Raw genomic sequence first — 21,690 nt, 5'->3', positions numbered from 1 at the left:
ATCGAGCTCTTTGGCATCAACTCAACTCGCCGTGTTTGGAGGAGGAGGAATGCTGCCTATGACCCCAAGAACACCATCCCCACCGTCAAACATGGAGGTGGAAACATTATGCTTTGGGGGTGTTTTTCTGCTAAGGGGACATGACAACTTCACTGCATCAAAGGGATGATGGACGGGGCCATGTACCGTCAAATCTTGGGTGAGAACCTCCTTCCCTCAGCCAGGGCATTGAAAATGGGTCGTGGATGGGTATTCCAGCATGACAATGACCCAAAACATACGGCCAAGGCAACAAAGGAGTGGCTCAAGAAGAAGCACATTAAGGTCCTGGAGTAGCCTAGCCAGTCTCCAGACCTTAATCCCATAGAAAATCTGTGGAGGGAGATGAAGGTTCAAGTTGCCAAACATCAGCCTCGAAACCTTAATGACTTGGAGAAGATCTGCAAAGAGGAGTGGGACAAAATCCTTCCTGAGATGTGTGCAAACCTGGTGGCCAACTACAAGAAACGTCTGACCTCTGTGATTGCCAACAAGGGTTTTTCCACCAAGTACTAAGTCATGTTTTGCAGAGGGGTCAAATACTTATTTCCCTCATTAAAATGCAAATCAATTAATAACATTTTTGACATGCGTTTGTCTGGATTTTTTTGTTGTTATTCTGTCTCTCACTGTACAATGAAACCTATCATTAAAATTATAGACTGATCATGTCTTTGTCAGTGGGCAAACGTACAAAATCAGCAGGGGATCAAATACTTTTTTCCCTCACTGTACATGATACTCAAATTTCCCTATTCCCATCATGAGGTTGCTACAACCTAGCCTATGAATGAAAGTTTACAACGTAGGTCGAAAGAAAAAAGTTTTTCCCCGTTTTGTTCATTTTAAGAAACGTTTTTTCTATAGAATAGACGGAATGAATACACCCCTGATCATGCGTAAACACAGTTCACGTTCATAACAGCCACATTGTATTCCTTCTCGCATCTATGCGCTCTCCTCCTCTCATATTTTCCCTTCGTCACTTGTGGACGTCAATGCACAACACATCAGCTGTATGTAACCAGGTGAAAAAACCTTTCCAAACCATATCATAACCGCTACACACAGCCTACATCATTGTCACCATATTAGCTAAAGTAACGTCATAGTCAATATAGCTAATAGAACTAACGCGTTAGTAATCATGCAGTAACGTTACAGTGTACAGTCAGTAAGCAGTTTAGCATTTACACCGGCGGGCCCCGGTGGCAATAAATTAGTAAAACCAAAAGCTTACCTTGACTTGGAGGAGTTCCAGTGTTGTGTTGGATATTCATAGCCAGCTATGTTTGAGCAGGGTGTTTGAGTAGGGTAAACTAGCTAACTGCATTTGCTAGCTAAGTTAGTGAAACTGAAAAACAATAACTATCTCTTTCTTGCTTCTCCTTCATTTTGGAAGAAATTGATTTGTTCAAAACTGTTCGACTATTGTCTTTCTCTTTCTTTGAGTCAACTACTCACCACATTTTATGCACTGCAGTACTAGCTAGCTGTATCTTAAGCTTTCAGTACTAGATTCATTCTCTGATCCTTTGATTGGGTGGACAACATGTCAGTTCATGCAGCAAGAGCTCTGATAGGTTGGAGGACGTCCTCCGGTAGTTGTCATAAATATTGTGTAAGTCTATGGAAGGGGGTGAGAACCATGAGCCTCCTAGGTTTTGTATTGAAGTCAATTTACCCAGAGGAGGACGGAAGCTAGCTGTCCTCCGGCTACACCATGGTGCTACCCTACAGAGTCTTGTTGAGGCTACTGTAGAACTTAATTGCAAAATAGTATGTTTAATCAATTATTTGGTGACATTATTATATTTAGTATAGTTTTATCTAAAAAGGAGAACTTTTTTTAAATCGATTAACCACACCAGCCATGTCTATTTATATTCTTAGCTGAATCAAAACCCAATCCCTAAGCTCTCTCAAGTCAACAGACAGACATCCATCACAAAATAAGAAGGGAACAGAGCACTGATCTGCAGACAGACAGGAAAAGGGGAAGGACGCATGGGAAAAGGGGAAGGACGCATAGGAAAAAGGGAAGGACGCATAGGAAAAGGGGAAGGACGGATGGGAAAAGGGGAAGGACAGATGGGAAAAGGGGAAGGACGGATTGGAAAAGGGGAAGGACTGATGGGGGAAGGACGAATAGGAAAAGGGGATGGAACACTCTGTAGCTCAGTTAGTAGAACATGGCTCTTGCAATGCCAAGATAGTGAATTCGATTCCCGGGATCACCCATATGTAACAAATGTATACACGTAAATGGCATATATTCTTATTTTATAAAATGTCAGTGTTCCCTTTTACCTTTTTATGTGGCTTGGTGAAAATAAGCCCTTACCTACCCAAGTGTGGATATACAACTGCCCTGTTTATTTAGGATTCTCAGAAAGAGGGTTACATGGGAGAGGAGGAGGCTGCAACGCCGGCAGTGTATTGATCCAAGCCGGCATGTGGCACAAATCACATGTCCCTGAGAATACTCTCCATCTGTCTGGCCTAGACAGTGTCCTTCCCAAATGGCACCCTACTCCCTATAATAGTGCATCTTCAGACTCTGGCATGCAGCCTCGTGTTCACTTTGATCCTTCCTTACATGAATCCCCTGTTCAAAGACACAGTTACCTCAGCTCTAAACAGCTGCACTGGACAATAAACCAACAATTACTGCTGGCTGTCGCAACCCTGGCAGTCATGCAAAGGATGAACTCTTGCCCTGAACTGACCCAAACAGTCTCTCTGAAGTGTGCTGTTCACCTTAGAGTTTCTCTTTGCTTCTCTCTGGCACCACATACCTGTTTTAAGAGTTTAATGTGTCATCCATCATTATTAAGCTTTTTGTGACTTGTTCTAACATATTATAGGCGTAATTCAGAAATGTGGCTTTATATTGCAACACCCACAAGTCCTGTTGGGTCGTTACACGAAATGAGTCCCTTTTGGGTAGTGTAACTTGGTGAAAAAAAAACCTTCACCTAATTTTAACATTGTCATTTTCTATCTGAAGAGGTTAAATAACTGAAAATACTATAGTAAGTGCCAAATAAAGTATCAGAGTTGACAGGTTGAGATTTCATTTTTAAGGCCCAATGCTGCCATTTTAAAATCAATATCAAATAATTTCTGGGTAACAATTAAGTACCTTACTGTAATAGATTTAAATTAAAATGGTCAAAAAACTATTTCTCAAGCAATACATTTGCTAGGTCTGTCTAGGAGTGGTCTGAGTGGGGAGGGGAAAACTGAAAACTAGCTATTATTGGCAGAGAGGTTTGGAACTCAATTTTTTTATTGGTCTATTAACCAATTTACTGCATGGTGATGTCACCATGGAAAGCCGAAACTACCGCCCATGCAAACCTGCTGATTAGAAGCTCCTGTGTAGATTGTATTTTCAAGCAACAACTATCAGAAAATGACACTGATACAAATGTTTCACACTTGTACGTCAGCTGTTGTACAATATGATACAAAATTCAGAAAAAATGCATTTTGACTGTACTGGGCCTTTAAATCAGCCATAAATCACCTTGTGACAGGGGGAATGGAAGCTTGTTGTGTGTAACAGGGAGGGGCAATTTGAAGGCAAGCTTCACAAAACATTTCAAATTCAAACATTTCTAGCCTGTCTATCTATGGGTAATAGGGTTGATGTGTTATGCTTTACCCACTCAGTTGTCCCACCACAAAACACCAGAAAATTGCCAAAAAGAGTAGAACCAGCTCACCTGCTTTTACACTATGATTTGACTATTAGATGTTCAATGTTACTTTTTTTTTTTATATTTAAAAAGGAAATATTTCACCATAATTAAACGAGAGTTCATTTTATGTAACAGGGTTGACCTTAAAATGAAGGACAGGTTTTTTTAACCTAATAAAATGAATAACTAATCACATGAAATATATAATAATCTTCAGAAATTACTTTGTTAAAGCAACAAAGGGAACTTTATAATGATGATGAAAACTTGGGGTTAAGTGGGTTCAAATCTTCCTAGATGTCACAGAGTGCAGAGGGACAAGCCAGAATCTTTGCATATTAGCAAGTCTGTATTCATGATTTATTGAATTTTCCATGTTGTCTATGTTAAAGGGCACTTAATTAAATATAACAGGCTTTTAAAATGCAATATCGGTGCACAATTTCAACTTTAAATATCAAAGGGACTCATTTCGTAAGAAAGCCATTTGATAGAAGGCTTTATCAAGGCTTTACCATCACTAATGTAAATCCCATACAGGCCAGAAGAGGGCTGTCTACCCCACGTAGTCCACTCTTCAGATCCCTCTGCCGGTACTGAGTAGGTCATTTTGGATGGGCAGAGAAAGAGGTTAGAACAGGGTGGAATGTGCTTTAATTTACTGCCCCTGTCTGCCGCCCATCATCTGGATACAATAGAGCGATTGGTTTATGGCCACTAAAGCACAAGACTGGGGAGGAGAAAAGACGGAAAAGGCTTAAGTGAGATCCTTGGGACTCTGACGTCACCCCATTGAAGTTGACATTTTAAAACGGTTAGGTTAGGGTAAGGGTTAAGGTTAGGGCTAGGGTTTAGGGTATGGACGTCCCAGGGATCTCACTTAGCATCAACCGAGAAAATACATACCTGTTCCATTTTTTTACCTCAAAGTAGGGCCTAAATTTAGAGGTAGGGCTAGACTCTAGGAAGTGTTAGGGAATCAAAAGGACAGTCTTCCTCTATTCCATTAAAATATATATATTTTGTTTGTATGTGTTTTTAGGTCTATTGTTTTCATAATGCCCATTCGTCATTCATTACATATCCCTAACTGAAGCCCTGTTAATATTCTTTCTACTGAATACCTCTATTATTTTCCTTATTAATGGTTATGTCACGAGACCTCACCTTTACATGGATAGTGATCGATGGCTTAGAGATAAAGGACTCTGAAGCCTTTGATAGAAACTGTCTTCGCCTCGTACAAACCATCCTGATCTCGAGAGCTTACGTTCTGTTTTGCTACAGATCTGTGTATCGAAACAGAATGTAAGCTTGTGAGATCAGGATGGTTCGTATAAGGCTAACTGAGTCTGGCAACTTTGTTAACCACAGAGCTTCTGACGCAACAAGCCATGTGAGTCTCGGCGCCTCTCGCTTAGCCATGGCGACCTGGAGAGCAAAATAAACTGTAATATCTAGAGGCGCATCCCCTGCTTCATTCATGTGATCGCCGTACATGTGCTCAGGGGTGTTAAAATAGATACGTACAGCTTTTTATAATTCAGCCTCCACATTCTTCATTTAAATCTCAGTTAATCCTCTTTTCATTGTCACTATCACTATTGAAAACAGTCTCCGTTACCAAAAGCAGAGTGGGTGGGAAGGTGAAATGTAGGTGAAAATATAAAAGCCTCTTTAATTATCACCCTGGAAAGAGTGTAAAACCATGACAAATCCCCATGAGATGATGATGTTGTTATTGTGTGGAGTGACATTATTACCAACCGTGTCCCCGACCTCTCTCTATTACTATGGTAACAGTGAACCAAACCGTGTCCCGGATACTAAGCTTCGGGGTGACGTTTCCCCTAGGTATAGGTCCCCTCTCCCAATGCTAACCTTAAAGGCGCAATCAACATTTGTTAATCCATTTTTGGACTTATAAATTAATTATATGCATCCATTGATTCTTGAAGAATATAACTTATAAATGCTTCATGAGCTTAGTTCAACTGTCGTACCCCATCAGAACCCAAAATATAAGCTTGTTTTACTCCAATGTTTGGAAACAAAGTAAATGTAAGCAAACACTGTATAGCCTCAAAATATGGTTAAAACTATTTTTATATCATGGATGGTCAGTCCTTGCATCCATAGCAAAATAATGGCATGGAGTACGCTTTGTTATTGTTTCAACAGCTGAGTGCCCATTTTAACCCTTAGCCGGGAAAATGCTAAATTGACCCAGGATCAGCTTCTAGGGGCAACTTCACCCTACACCATTACTAACCGTGTCCCTGATGTCCTTTCTGCACCACAGGTGGTGATGGAGTCTGAGGAGCCAGAGCTGAGGGAGTGTGATGAGGCCTTTGAGTCAGATGAAGGCGATGTGGAGTCGTACGTTGAAGAGCCGGAGAGCAGCAGGGAGCTCCTGGAGAGGCTCAGGGAGCTGGAGGTGAGGCACAGGGAGGGGGAGGGCAGGGAGGGGGAACACAGAGCTCATCTAGGCTATATCTCAATTTGTCTTTCTTTGATTCCTCGTATCCTGCCTCCTCACCTCCTTCTCAACTGTATTGGAGGAGAAGCTCCAAGGTCCCTCCCCTCTGAATTTCTTCTTCAATGGATTTTGAGAAGGAGACATGGAGAGGAATCGAGGAAGGATGAATTAAGAAAGAGCTGAAGTCTTGACCCCTGGAGCTGTTGACACTCTGGGTACACTTGGGCCTTTTCTCATTTGGGCAAAAGTCAGTCTTCCACCCTCTCTCCTCCGTACTATCTTCTTTGTGACCCAGAAACCGATAAATGGTCGAGGAGACTGTCAATTAGGCGAGCGGAAGAGTGTCCTCCCCTCCTCGATGGCAAACTTTCATCAAGGATAGTCATGTGCATCCTACCTGAGTCCTTCACGGAATAGTTTTAAAATCTGCCCCAACCCCTTTGAATCAGCTTTTGTTTTGTCGGAGGGGAAAATGATGCATACATTTAAAAACAGTATGCTACTTATTGTTTTATCTATAAAATGTCTTGCACAACTAGCTTCATTTGTTTTTATCACTTTACACATTTACAGTGCATTCGGAAAGTATCCAGACCCCTTGACTTTTTCCTCATTTTGTTACTTTACAGCCTTATTCTAAAATGGATTAAATAAAAAAGTCCTCATCAATCTACACACAATACCCCATAATGACAAAGCGAAAACAGGCTTTTAGAAATGTTTGCAAATGTATAAAAAATTTAAAACAGAAATACGTTATTTACATAAGTATTCAGACTTTGCTATGAGACTCGAAATTGAACTCAGGTGCATCTTGTTTCCATTAATCATCCTTGAGATGTTTCTACAACTTGAGAGGAGCCCACCTGTGGTAAACTCAATTGATTGGACATGATTTGGAAAGGCACGCACCTGTCTATATAGTTGACAATGCATGTCAGAGCAAAAACCAAGCCATGAGGTTGAATAAATTGTCTGTAGAGCTCCAAGACAGGATTGTGTCGAGGCACTGATCTGAGGAATGGTACCAAAACATTTCTGCAGCATTGAAGGTCCCCAAGAACACAGTGGCCTCCATCATTCTTAAATGGAAGAAGTTTGGAACCACCAAGACTCTTCCTAGAGCTGGTCGCCCGGTCAAACTGAGCAATCGGGGGAGAAGGGCCTTGGTCAGGGAGGTGACCAAGAACACGATGTTCACTTTGACAGAGCTCCTGAGATCCTCTGTGGAGATGGGAGAACCTTCCAGAAGGACAACAATCTCTGCAGCACTCCAACATTCAGGCCTTTGTGATAGAGTGGCCAGACGGAAGCCACTCCTCAGTAAAAGGCATATGACAGCCTACTTGGAGTTTGCAAAAAGGCACCTAAAGGACTCTGACCATGAGAAACAAGATTCTCTGGTCTGATGAAACCAAGATTTAAATCTTTGGCCTGAATGCCAAGCGTCACCTCTGGAGGAAACCTGGCACCATCCCTACGGTGAAGCATGGTGGTGGCAGCATCATGCTGTGGGGATGTCTTTCAGTGGCAGGGACTGTGAGACTAGTCAAGATCAAGGGAAAGATGAATGGAGCAAAGGACAGAGAGATCCTTGATGAAAACCTGCTCCAGAGTGCTCAGGACCTCAGACTGCGGTGAAGGTTCACCTTCCAACAGGACAACGACCCTAAGCACACAGCCAAGACAACGCAGGAGTGGCTTCGGGACAAGTCTCTGAATGTCCTTGAGTGGCCCAGCCAGAGCCCGGACTTGAACCCGATCTAATATCTCTGAAGAGACCTGAAAATAGCTGTGCAGCGACGCTCCCTATCCAACCTGACAAAGCTTGAGAGGAGCTGCAGAGAAGAATGGGAGAAACTCCCCCAAAATACAGGTGTGCCAAGCTTGTAGCGTCATACCCAAGAAGTCTCAAGACTGTACTGAGTACAAGGTCTGAATCCTTATGTAAATGTGATATTTCAGTTTCTAACAACCTGTTTTTGCATTGTCATTATGGGGTATTGTGTGTAGATTGATGAGGGAAGAAAACAATGTTATCCATTTTAGAATATGGCTGTAACGTAACAAAATATGGAAAAAGTCAAGGGGACAGGATACTTTCCGAATGCACTGTATATATATACAGTACCAGTCCAAAGTTTACTTTATTTTTACTATTTTCTAGAATAATAGTGAAGACATCAGAACTATGAAATAACACATATGGAATCATGTAGTAACCAAAAAAGTGTTTAAAAAAACACTTTTCCAACAGTCTTGAAGGAGATCCCACATATGCTGAGCACTTGTTGGCTGCTTTTCCTTTACTCTGCGGTCCGACTCATCCCAAAACATCTCAATTGGGTTGAGGTCGGGGGATTGTGGAGGCCAGGTCATCTGATGCAGCACTCCATCACTCTCCTTCTTGGTAAAATAGCCCTTACACAGCCTGGAGGTGTAATGGGTCATTGTCCTGTTGAAAAACAAATAATAGTCCCACTAAGCCCAAACCAGATGGGATGGCGTAGCGCTGCAGAATGCTGTGGTAACCATGCTGGTTAAGTGTGCCTTGAATAAAAAAAAAATCACAGACAGTGTCACCAGCAAAGCACCCCCACACCATAACACCTCCTCCATGCTTTATGGTGGAAAAAACACATGCGGAGATCATCCGTTCACACTGCATCTCACAAAGCCACGGCGGTTGGAACCAAAAATCTCCAATTTGGACTACAGACCAAAGGACACATTTCCACCGGTCTAATGTCCATTGCTCGTGTTTCTTGGCCCAAGCAAGTCTCTTCTTCTTTTTGGTGTCCTTTAGTAGTGGTTTCTTTGCAGCAATTTGACCACACAGTCTCCTCTGAACAGTTGATGTTGAGTTGTCTGTTACTTGAACTCTGTAAAGCATTTATTTGGGCTGCATTTTCTGAGGCTGGTAACTCTAATGAACTTATCCCCTGCAGCAGAGGTAACTCTGGGTCTTCCATTCCTGTGGCGGTCCTCATGAGAGCCAGTTTCATCATAGCGCTTGATGGTTTTTGCGACTGCACTTGAAGAAACTTTAAAAGTTCTTGAAATGTTCTATATTGACTGACCTTCATGTCTTAAAGTAATGATGGACTGTTGTTTCTCTTTGCGTATTTGAGCTGTTCTTGCCATAATTTAGACTTTTTCTTTTACCAAATAGGGCAATCTTCTGTATATACAGTGGGGAGAACAAGTATTTGATACACTGCCGATTTTGCAGGTTTTCCTACTTACAAAGCATGTAGAGGTCTGTAATTGTTATCATAGGTACACTTCAACTGTGAGAGACGGAATCTAAAACAAAAATCCAGAAAATCACATTGTATGATTTTTAAGTAATTAATTTGCATTTTATTGCATGACATAAGTATTTGATACATCAGAAAAGCAGAACTTAATATTTGGTACAGAAACCTTTGTTTGCAATTACAGAGATCATACGTTTCCTGTAGGTCTTGACCAGGTTTGTATACACTAAAGCAGGGATTTTGGCCCACTCCTGCATACAGACCTTCTCCAGATCCTTCAGGTTTCGGGGCTGTCGCTGGGCAATACAGACTTTCAGCTCCCTCCAAAGATTTTCTATTGGGTTCAGGTCTGGAGACTGGCTAGGCCACTCCAGGACCTTGAGATGCTTCTTACGGAGCCACTCCTTAGTTGCCCTGGCTGTGTGTTTCGGGTCGATGTCATGCTGGAAGACCCAGCCATGACCCATCTTCAAGATCTCGCGATACATGGCCCCATCCATCCTCCCCTCAATACGGTGCAGTCGTCCTGTCCCCTTTGCAGAAAAGCATCCCCAAAGAATGATGTTTCCACCTCCATGTTTCACGGTTGGGATGGTGTTCTTGGGGTTGTACTCATCCTTCTTCTTCCTCCAAACACGGCGAGTGGAGTTTAGACCAAAAAGCTCTATTTTTGTCTCATCAGACCATATGACCTTCTCCCATTCCTCCTCTGGATCATCCAGATGGTCATTGGCAAACTTCAGACGGGCCTGGACATGCACTGGCTTGAGCAGGGGGACCTTGCGTGCGCTGCAGGATTTTAATCCATGACGGCGTAGTGTGTTACTAATGGTTTTCTTTGAGACTGTGGTCCCAGCTCTCTTCAGGTCATTGACCAGGTCCTGCCGTGTAGTTCTGGGCTGATCCCTCACCTTCCTCATGATCATTGATGCCCCACGAGGTGAGATCTTGCATGGAGCCCCAGACCGAGGGTGATTGACCGTCATCTTGAACTTCTTCCATTTTCTAATAATTGCGCCAACAGTTGTTGCCTTCTCACCAAGCTGCTTGCCTATTGTCCTGTAGCCCATCCCAGCCTTGTGCAGGTCTACAATTTTATCCCTGATGTCCTTACACAGCTCTCTGGTCTTGGCCATTGTGGAGAGGTTGGAGTCTGTTTGATTGAGTGTGTGGACAGGTGTCTTTTATAAAGGTAACGAGTTCAAACAGGTGCAGTTAATACAGGTAATGAGTGGAGAACAGGAGGGCTTCTTAAAGAAAAACTAACAGGTCTGTGAGAGCTGGAATTCTTACTGGTTGGTAGGTGATCAAATACTTATGTCATGCAATACAATGCAAATTAATTACTTAAAAATCATTCAATGTGATTTTCTGGATTTTTGTTTTAGATTCCGTCTCTCACAGTTGAAGTGTACCTATGATAAAAATTACAGACCTCTACATGCTTTGTAAGTAGGAAAACCTGCAAAATCGGCAGTGTATCAAATACTTGTTCTCCCCACTGTATATGTCACAACACAACTGATTGGCTCAAACACATTAAGAAGGAAAGATATTCCACAAATTAACTTAATTAATTAGCGCCTGCAAGGTCCCCCTGCTCAAGAAAGCACATATACAGGGCTGTCTGAAGTTTGCCAATGAACATCTGAATGATTCAGAGGAGAACTGGGTGAAAGTGTTGTGGTCAGATGATACCAAAATCGAGCTCTTTGGCATCAACTCAACTCGCCGTGTTTGGAGGAGGAGGAATGCTGCCTATGATCCCAAGCACACCATCCCCACCTCGAACCTTCAGCTCCCTCCACAGATTTTCAATGGGATTAAGGTCTGGAGACTGGCTAGGCCACTCCAGGACCTTAATGTGCTTCTTCTTGAGCCACTCCTTTGTTGCCTTGGCCGTGTGTTTTGGGTCATTGTCATGCTGGAATACCCATCCACGACCCATTTTCAATGCCCTGGCTGAGGGAAGGAGGTTCTCACCCAAGATTTGACGGTACATGGCCCCGTCCATCGTCCCTTTGATGCGGTGAAGTTGTCCTGTCCCCTTAGCAGAAAAGCACCCCCAAAGCATAATGTTTCCACCTCCATGTTTGACGGTGGGGATGGTGTTCTTGGGGTCATAGGTAGCATTCCTCCTCCTCCAAACACGGCGAGTTGAGTTGATGCCAAAGAGCTCCATTTTGGTCTCATCTGACCACAACACTTTCACCCAGTTCTCCTCTGAATCATTCAGATGTTCATTGGCAAACTTCAGACGGCCCTGTATATGTGCTTTCTTGAGCAGGGGGACCTTGCGGGCGCTGCAGGATTTCAGTCCTTCACGGCGTAGTGTGTTACCAATTGTTTTCTTGGTGACTATGGTCCCAGCTGCCTTGAGATCATTGACAAGATCCTGCCGTGTAGTTCTGGGCTGATTCCTCACCGTTCTCATGATCATTGCAACTCCACGAGGTGAGATCTTGCATGGAGCCCCAGGCTGAGGGAGATTGACAGTTCTTTTGTGTTTCTTCCATTTGCGAATAATCGCACCAACTGTTGTCACCTTCTCACCAAGCTGCTTGGCGATGGTCTTGTAGCCCATTCCAGCCTTGTGTAGGTCTACAATCTTGTCCCTGACATCCTTGGAGAGCTCTTTGGTCTTGGCCATGGTGGAGAGTTTGGAATCTGATTGATTGATTGCTTCTGTGGACAGGTGTCTTTTATACAGGTAACAAGCTGAGATTAGGAGCACTCCCTTTAAGAGTGTGCTCCTAATCTCATCTTGTTACCTGTATAAAAGACCTGGGAGCCAGAAATCTTTCTGATTGAGAGGGGGTCAAATACTTATTTCCCTCATTAAAATGCAAATCAATTTCTAACATGTTTGACATGCGTTTTTCTGGATTTTGTTGTTGTTATTCTGTCTCTCACTGTTCAAATAAACCTACAATTAAAATGATAGACTGATCATTTCTTTGTCAGTGGGCAAACATACAAAATCAGCAGGGGATCAAATACTTTTTTCCCTCCCTGTACTATATACATTTTACTGACATCATGTATTTTACAATAGTTATCTTTTGTTTGTTTTTAGTCCCATCCTTCAGCTTTCCTCAACCCCTCCCATCTATCTCTGAAGACCACTAGTTTGATTTCTATTTGCCATATATTTTTAACTCTGCTGTTTCACGAAAGTTCTGAACCTATATACATTTTATGGACGCAGTATATTTTACATTAGTTATCTTGTTGTTTGTAGTCCCACCCTTCAGCTCCACTGAACCATCTCTTAACACCATCCATTTTTTTTTCTCCATTTGCTATATATTTTTCAACTGTGCTGTGATGTTTCACAAAAGTTCAGAACCTTTCTATTCTCATAGTTTCTACAGATTGTAAATTAAATATACAATTTTTGCCAAAAATATTATTATATTATTGGTCGATTGACTATGACTTTTCTAATCACCCAGCAGTGCTTTTTGCAGAGTTAGCTCCAGGTAAATGTTCCAATTCTTCAGCCATTTCTGGACCTGCGACCAAAAACAAGCTACATATGGACAGTACCAAAACAAATGATCTAATGATTTTGTCTCTTTGCAGCAAAATCACATCCCCCATATATTTAACATTCTTTTGGTTGCAAGAATTTTGTATAATAATTTAAATTCAGCCATGGAATCGCTACATTGAAAATCTCTTCCCAACTATTTTGCAATCTATGTCGCACAATTGTCTTTAACCAATTTTGGTCTTTAATGCAGGGCCGACAGACAAGTTCCTTACTTTTTCCCCATTCCACTTGACTCTTCTATTTTGCGGTAATGCTGCAATTAGTTGGTTGTAAGTTTGGGTAGTGCAGAAATGTCCATATATTTTTGTTAGCTGCAAGTGTGACATAACTCAACCAGTCCTATTTATGATATAATTTATATATACTTTTTTTAATCAATTAACCTCACTATTAGTTGTATTATATGTTCTGTCTTTTCTGGTGGATTAAACTAAAATTGCAACCAACATTCTTGTTTTAAAAATCTAGATATTTTGCAGATGATTTCATTTTCAAATAACCGAAAGTGAGAGGCTGTAATCAGAATAAAGGGAAAAAGGCCATTCTTGAACATGCGGTGAGACATTCTTACTAATCTGCTAGAGAACCAGTTCGAATTTAAGTATAACTATTGTATGATTGAAGCCTTTAGTAAGAGGTCTAATGCTTTAATATTTAATCATTTCTGCCCTCAGAATTCATATTCATTATATAAGTAGGCCCGTTTAATTTTGTCTGGCTTGCCGTTCCAAATAAAATTTAATATTTGTAATTCTCCTAACGCAGCACAATGGACCCTTGCAGCACTTTAAAAGTTTTCACAACACCTTAAAGTCTCCCAGCTCTCCCGGCCCTCATCTCCTGAGCCTTAGTGGCAGAATGAGAGGTGGGAAAGAAAGTGCTTTAAAACACTTATTCTCAGAGCACCTGCTTGAAAACAATGTTTAGTGTTTATAATCATGCCACTGTGATGTAGAGGGCTCTTACTGTTACTGTGGTTAAATTCCCTTGGCTGAGGCCCTCCAACACTGATATGTTGCAGAATCAGGTGACCGTCCTCTGCCTTCTTTTCATGTCAGCCAGCCCACACTTTGTATAGACGACACCATTGAGACTTAATACACGTATTGCTCTCAGGTTGGGTAGTTGAGCGACAGATTGAGTTTCAGACGTGACATTAGGGTCACAAACACACACATACATGAACACACATAAACACACATACACACACAGAGAAAGTCAAATCCATACACACACTCTACGAAGATGAAACCTTCACAAAATGTCACACTCTCTCCCTGTCCCTATTGTATACACAGCGCAGCGGCGTATTGATGTGTGAATCAGGCTGTAATTGCTGCTGTGTCTCTTTCCCGTGCTGGAGTGTCTCTGGGTAATATCTCTGTAATTATATTTATTGTGATCATCTTGTTCTGCTCACTGATGGCTCCACCACGCTCAAATCAGAGGCAGAACCAAATCTCAATAAGATTATACATTGATTATACAATGACTTGGTAGGCGCTACAGGTCAATGACCACCAAAACGGAACGTTTTTAAAACAGTTTTTCCCCCCCCCGCAGCAGTCAGAACCTTGAACTCCCTTCACTAGCCCCCCCACCCCCTACTCCAGGGATCCTGCACTTTATGGTTTATGGACTTTATGGATTATTGATATTTATGAATTGTGGTGATGCTATTCTAGCTGCTTGGCACAAATTTGTGAATGTAAATCCTGCTGCTGAGGGAGGACGGCTCATAATAATTGCTGGAACGGAGCAAATGAAATGGAAACCATGTGTTTGATGTATTTGATACCATTCCACTCATTCCGCTCCAGTCATTACCACGAGCCCGTCTTCACCAATTAAGGTGCCACCAACCTCCTGTGGTATACAGTGGGGGAAAAAAGTATTTAGTCAGCCACCAATTGTGCAAGTTCTCCCACTTAAAAAGATGAGAGAGGCCTGTAATTTTCATCATAGGTACACGTCAACTATGACAGACAAATTGAGAATTTTTTCCAGAAAATCACATTGTACAGAGGATCCTCTTAAATAAGAAGTTACAGGTCTGTGAGAGCCAGAAATCTTGCTTGTTTGTAGGTGACCAAATACTTATTTTCCACCATAATTTGCAAATAAATTCATTTTTAATGAATTTATTTGCAAATTATGGTGGAAAATAAGTATTTGGTCACCTACAAACAAGCAAGATTTCTGGCTTTCACAGACCTGTAACTTCTTCTTTAAGAGGATCCTCTGTCCTCCACTCGTTACCTGTATTAATGGCACCTGTTTGAACTTGTTATCAGTATAAAAGACACCTGTCCACAACCTCAAACAGTCACACTCCAAACTCCACTATGGCCAAGACCAAAGAGCTGTCAAAGGACACCAGAAACAAAATTGTAGACCTGCACCAGGCTGGGAAGACTGAATCTGCAATAGGTAAGCAGCTTGGTTTGAAGAAATCAACTGTGGGAGCAATTATTAGGAAATGGAAGACATACAAGACCACTGATAATCTCCCTCGATCTGGGGCTCCACGCAAGATCTCACTCCGTGGGGTCAAAATGATCACAAGAACGGTGAGCAAAAATCCCAGAACCATACGGGGGGACCTAGTGAATGGCCTGCAGAGAGCTGGGACCAAAGTAACAAAGCCTACCATCAGTAACACACTACGCTGCCAGGGACTCAAATCCTGCAGTGCCAGACGTGTCTCCCTGCTTAAGCCAGTACATTTTCCAGGCCCGTCTGAAGTTTGCTAGAGTGCATTTGGATGATCCAGAAGAGGATTGGGAGAATGTCTATGGTCAGATGAAACCAAAATAGAACTTTTTGGTAAAAACTCAACTCGTCGTGTTTGGAGGACAAAGAATGCTGAGTTGCATCCAAAGAACACCATACCTACTGTGAAGCATGGGGGTGGAAACATCATGCTTTGGGGCTGTTTTTCAGCAAAGGGACCAGGACGACTGATCTGTGTAAAGGAAAGAATGAATGGGGCCATGTATCGTGAGATTTTGAGTGAAAACCTCCTTCCATCAGCAAGGGCATTGAAGATGAAACGTGGCTGGGTCTTTCAGCATGACAATGACTCAAACACGCCGCCCGGGCAACGAAGGAGTGGCTTCGTAAGAAGCATTTCAAGGTCCTGGAGTGGCCTAGCCAGTCTCCAGATCTCAACCCCATAGAAAATCTTTGGAGGGAGTTGAATGTCCGTGTTGCCCAGCGACAGCCCCAAAACATCACTGCTCTAGAGGAGATCTGCATGGAGGAATGGGCCAAAATACCAGCAACAGTGTGTGAAAACCTTGTGAAGACTTACAGAAAACGTTTGACCTGTGTCATTGCCAACAAAGGGTATATAACAAAGTATTGAGAAACTTTTGTTATTGACCAAATACTTATTTTCCACCATAATTTGCAAATAAATTCATTAAAAATCCTAAAATGTGATTTTCTGGATTTTCTTTTCTCATTTTGTCTGTCATAGTTGACGTGTACCTATGATGAAAATTACAGGCCTCTCTCATCTTTTTAAGTGGGAGAACTTGCACAATTGGTGGCTGACTAAATACTTTTTTCCCCCACTGTACGTTAAATTAATGTGGGTGAGTGTTTGTTGTATGAAGTGAGACTGGGGTATATATGTATATTAGTCACTTCAGAGCTACCGTACAGTACCGTAAACAAATACCACCAACCTTGGTTGCGTAGCAATAAAGTATCTTTACTTAACTTTTTTTTTTTTTTTACTTTTACCTCACTCCTAAAGAAAATGATGTACCATTTAAAAAAGTCTAATAAAAAATGTAGTCTATTTCAGAAGAACAGAATAGCATATTCTGTGTTGTCCTTATGTTAGGTACTGATCTGGCTATGCCAAATGGCTGTGTGCTAGCTACACTGGTTCATTTAGCAGACAAGATTTGCTTAGAATTCCATGGCATTATTTTATAGTATAAAGAATACAATTGAACAAAGCTGAATAAAATATACATATTTTCTCCAAAAGATTTGAGGGAGTGCGCACATGCGGCTATTCTGTGTTGAGCAGTTAACAAAGAAATAGGTACTCCTATATGCTTAATTTAGAGTTATTAATGTTACTTTAGTTGTTCTACAAACTTTGGGCTATATGTTTAGATTTTTTATACATTGTAAGGCTGCATGATGCGACTCTAATGATGATTTGAAAAAAGTCGCTTGAAAGGCATGATCTATGCTTTGTTTTTTTGCGCAGGCTGTACACACTTCATTAGTCTCTCATTCACAATTTGACAAGCACTTGATTCAAGGCGGCATCCCCTTTGTGACCGTAATGCACCCTAAAAAAATCCATGCCTTTTGCGGCCAGTGGCCGTTGTGCCCTTCTCCCATCACGTGATCGGGTCTTTCTCACAGGTTACAAGTGAAGACAAGCACATCGGGGACACAACTGTGTGCGTCCTTATCCAATTCCAAGGTGCATATTAAAGATATTGGAAGAACTGTCCACATTTTAATTTTCGTCAGCCAACAAGATGAGTAGGCCTAACAAACAGCAAAAGCAATAGACTATGTCAATCTACTATCCCCCATAGTACAAAAGTCGACCTATTCTATTCTGTGCGAGAAATAATTATTCCAAACATAGTCTGGGACAGTTGTGGGATGCAATATATCCCAAATTAATACAACCACTAGCATCAAAAAACCTTGTGGCTGAAGCAACAGATCAGAACATTTAGCTTAAAATGTTGATAAACTATTAGGCTATTTCTTCACATTATAAGCGTAGCAATGGGCACATGGCAGTAGGCTATAAGCACGAATGTTCCATTAGCGGGAAAACACCATTATCAAAAGTGATTGCAAATGCGATTATGCATGTGATGCTTTTATTATAAAGGTGCATTTTTATGGTGAAAATTATCTTCCCCAAACTTGAAACTCCCCCACTGCTTATGTATGCCAGTTAGGCTCTAAAGCGGATTAATGTGCTTAATTTTAAGAAGTTATTTGGCCACTTTAGTTGTGATACAAACCTTATCAAAACATACAGGCCTATGGGCTAGGCTACATGAGGTGTGCGACTATGATTTGAAAAGTCGCAAAATAAAGGCAGTTTCTTATGCTGGGCATCCTTCACAAGTGATAATATATCATTCACAAGTGATAGGCTAATGTTGTCACCCATCAGACTATTCTTGATTTAATCTTTACATATACTAAATAATATATGTGTGAAATTTCTTTTGATTTAGAATGGACCGTTATCATGCACCTGTCTCGAAACAGGGGCAGCGGGAAAAAATACATGTCATCTATGCACTTATATAGCGAATGGAGGACGCTTTTCCCGTGGTTGATTTTCATGCCAGCCAGGTAGGCTATACTCCTGTTGTAGTCCCGTGTAGCTCAGTTGGTAGAGCATGGCGTTTGCAACGCCAGGGTTGTGGGTTCGTTTCCCACGGGGGACCAGTGCATTTTCGCCAGGCATTACTGGAACCATGTCGTCCAAAATGTTATACTTTTGAATCATCTGTCCATATAACGTTCTTCCAAGAGTCTTAATGATCATCCAGGTGCTTTTTGGCAAACTTGAGTCAACTTTTTGGACGAGATGGGTCCCATTATGCCTGGCGAAAACCAAACACTGCATTCCACAGTAAGAACATCAAACCAAAGGTTAAGCATGGTGGTGGTGGTGTGATGGTTTGGGGATGCTTTGCTGCCTCAGGACCTGGACGACTTGCCTTAATAGAAGGAACCATGAATTCTGCTCTGTATCAGAAAATTCTACAGGAGAATGTCAGACCATCCGTCTGTGAACATCAGCAACATCAGAGCTTGGAGAAGCCTAATTACCGTGACTAAACAGTCACATGGAATTTGACTGCCTTCATGACTCGTGACCGGCGGTAATACGGTCACCGCAACAGCCCTACTCCTGTCTTCCTTTTCCTCTCACTGTCACGATCGTCATAATGAGTAGACCAAGGCGCAGCGTGATATGCGTACATCTTCTTTAATAGAGTCCTAAGCAACACAATAACACCACAAAACAGCAAACAATACGTGAAGTCCTCGGTTAACAAAACACAACCTACACGGAACAAGATCCCACGAATCACAAGTGCACAAAAGGCTGCCTAAGTATGGTTCCCAATCAGAGACAACAAGCAACAGCTGATTCTCGTTGCCTCTGATTGAGAACCACCCCGGCCAACATAGAAACACATAACCTAGAACAGAACATAGGAAACGAAACATAGACACTACACAAATAAACTAACACCCTGGCTCAACATAAAAGAGTCCCCAGAAACAGGGCGTGACAATCACCATCCACCATTCCCTGATCATTGAACACTTGGGCCCATCACAGCTTCTGTGACGCACTGTAGAGGGAGCATTAAATGTGTGACTGCTGTTTTGATCTGCAACCACTGGTGGCTTAGGTGCCTCTGTTTCTATGGAGACATTTATTTCTTATTTCGCACCTTCTCTCTCCCTCTAATGCCTCATTCCTTTTTTATTCTAATCAGCCTGTTGTGCTTTCTCTTTTTTATTTTCCCTTATCTTCTTTCCTCCTACTAACTCTCTCCAGCTTGTCTCTGTTTCCCTCCTATTTAATTATTTCAATCTTTCAGAATCGCTCTCTCCCCCCCTTCGTTTCAGTCCCCCCTATCAGATCTTTGATTTCATCGTTGCTGTGGTGACACGTTCCTGCTTTTGATCATGGCGAATAAGACACTGGCCGGAACCTCTTTTTAATGAGTTCACCAGTCTGCACCTATTACAGCAAGGAGAATAATACAATTAAAATAAATTATCCTTGTTCAGATGTATCAAACCCATTTGGAGATCTACCGAATATTTTGCTCTTTTGTCTATTCATTCGCACTGTCAAATTCTCCATGGGGACAATTGTGAAATCAACTGATTTGTTCATTCTCGGCCACAAAGAAGCTTGCTCTTCTAAGTGTAGACATTGAAATGCACTGTGATCATATGAGACGGGTGGGGATTAATCTCCCGAGGTTGATCTTTGTTGTCAAATTTATGCTTTCGATAGATGTATGTAATTGGTCTCTCGCTCTCTCTCTTTTCTCTCCTTTCTCTGTCCTTTCTCTCTCCTTTGTAGGCTGAGAATTCAGCACTGGCCCTTGCGAATGAAAGCCAGAGAGAGGCCTATGAAAGGTGTCTGGATGAGGTGAGTTTTCATAGTGTGACCTTCTCCTTCTCTATATGTTCTGTCTGTCTCTGTACCCACTACATAAGTTGTCTCAGCTTTTATGCACTGCTAAGATTACTACTCTTACTACTCTTAAGACTCAAATCATTCTCCATTTGTGACCAAAGACTGTAGTAAAGATGTAACTTTTATTCAATTTTTTTTCAGGTGGCCAACCACGTGGTACAGGCCCTTCTGAATCAAAAGGTAAGACATGGTGCTGGATCACTGACGTTCAGACTCAACAGTCTAACAAGTTAATGAGCAGTTATTTTACACAACAAGTTTAGTGTGTGCGTGTGTGTGTTCGTGCCTGCGTGTGTGCGTGTGTCAATGTGAAGGTTTGTTGATTTATGTTATGTGTGTGTTTGTTCTAGGACCTGCGGGAGGAGTGTATTAAGCTGAAGATGCGTGTGTTTGACCTGGAGAGACAGAACAGAACCCTGACTGAGCTCTTTGCCCAGAAACTACACCCCCAGGCCAGCCGTCTGCAACAGGTACTGTGTGTGTGTGTGTGTGTGTGTGTGTGAAATTGATTTATCTGTGATGATTTAGAAATGACGCATAAATGAACAAGCTTTTCATTTGGTTTCAGTTGCTTTATTTTTGCAAAACTAGAATGAATGTGACAAGATAAAGGAGTATTAGTCAAGAGTACTGACAGACTGTTGTTGAAAGTGTGACCAAAGAATGGATTTAAGTCTGTCCGTCGGCTCTCGGATCATGTTGGGCTGTTAATGAGAATTTGGATTTGAATGTTAGTTTTTTCTATCACGCATCACATCAGAATGCCCACGGAGAAAATAATGTCTATCCCATTAAATAGGAGAGACTAATTTCTACCCGTGTGTGTGTGATATGCATATCTAAACCACTGGGGGAGAGGGAGAATCTATTTTCTGCCTTGCTTGTCTCCTGTTCATTATGATTAGATCGATGTTTCAGAACACCATCAAAGTATGGTCCTATGTGTCATGCTGTTTCTGTTTACTACCTAATAAGAACAGTGTTTCTGAGGTAATCTGCTTTCATTTGGGAGGGAGATGAGAAGTTCTCCCACATCTCTGTCACACTGATCTCATTGCTGTTGTTGCTTAGGTGATTGTTGTCAAGGTGAAATGTAGAACTGTTGTGTAGGCTAGTTTTAGAACTCTATCACATATCCTCCATGGCGTGTAGTGAGCTATTCTATGTTGATATAAAGTCAGATAGATGTGAGATTGAAATATCACAATGAGGACTATGATGCCTTGCTGTTCTTTTGGATTTATTTTACCCAAATTGATATCTAATATAAATTGTAGCAGACTATAGCTTGGAGCCTGAAAGCTCCTTGGAGCTCTTACTCTATCCATTTCGGCCTTGTTGAAAGAAACCAAGGACAAAACCGCTATTGTGATGGTACAGGGTTTTAGAATCCCCTGCTGAGATGGTTATACAAC

At 41.8% G+C, this 21,690-nt stretch overlaps 1 protein-coding gene across 2 annotated transcripts in view; it reads left to right on the top strand.

Moving 5' to 3' along the window:
- LOC121577823 (nck-associated protein 5-like) overlaps window positions 1-21,690 on the top strand; it is a 118,343-nt gene that overhangs the window by 73,400 nt on the left and 23,253 nt on the right. For both annotated transcript variants that reach the window (XM_041891740.2, XM_041891739.2), the window contains 4 exons: window positions 6,049-6,183; window positions 20,159-20,227; window positions 20,417-20,455; window positions 20,626-20,745. In XM_041891740.2, coding sequence (XP_041747674.2) covers window positions 6,055-6,183; window positions 20,159-20,227; window positions 20,417-20,455; window positions 20,626-20,745 — 357 coding nt within the window. In that variant the 5' untranslated portion in view covers window positions 6,049-6,054. The remainder of the gene's footprint in view (window positions 1-6,048; window positions 6,184-20,158; window positions 20,228-20,416; window positions 20,456-20,625; window positions 20,746-21,690) is intronic.

The sequence above is a fragment of the Coregonus clupeaformis genome, unplaced genomic scaffold (assembly GCF_020615455.1).
Source record: "Coregonus clupeaformis isolate EN_2021a unplaced genomic scaffold, ASM2061545v1 scaf0005, whole genome shotgun sequence".
Taxonomy (NCBI): domain Eukaryota; kingdom Metazoa; phylum Chordata; class Actinopteri; order Salmoniformes; family Salmonidae; genus Coregonus; species Coregonus clupeaformis.
The sequence above is the reverse complement of the archived record's forward strand: the minus strand, read 5'-3'. Positions and strand labels throughout refer to the sequence as shown.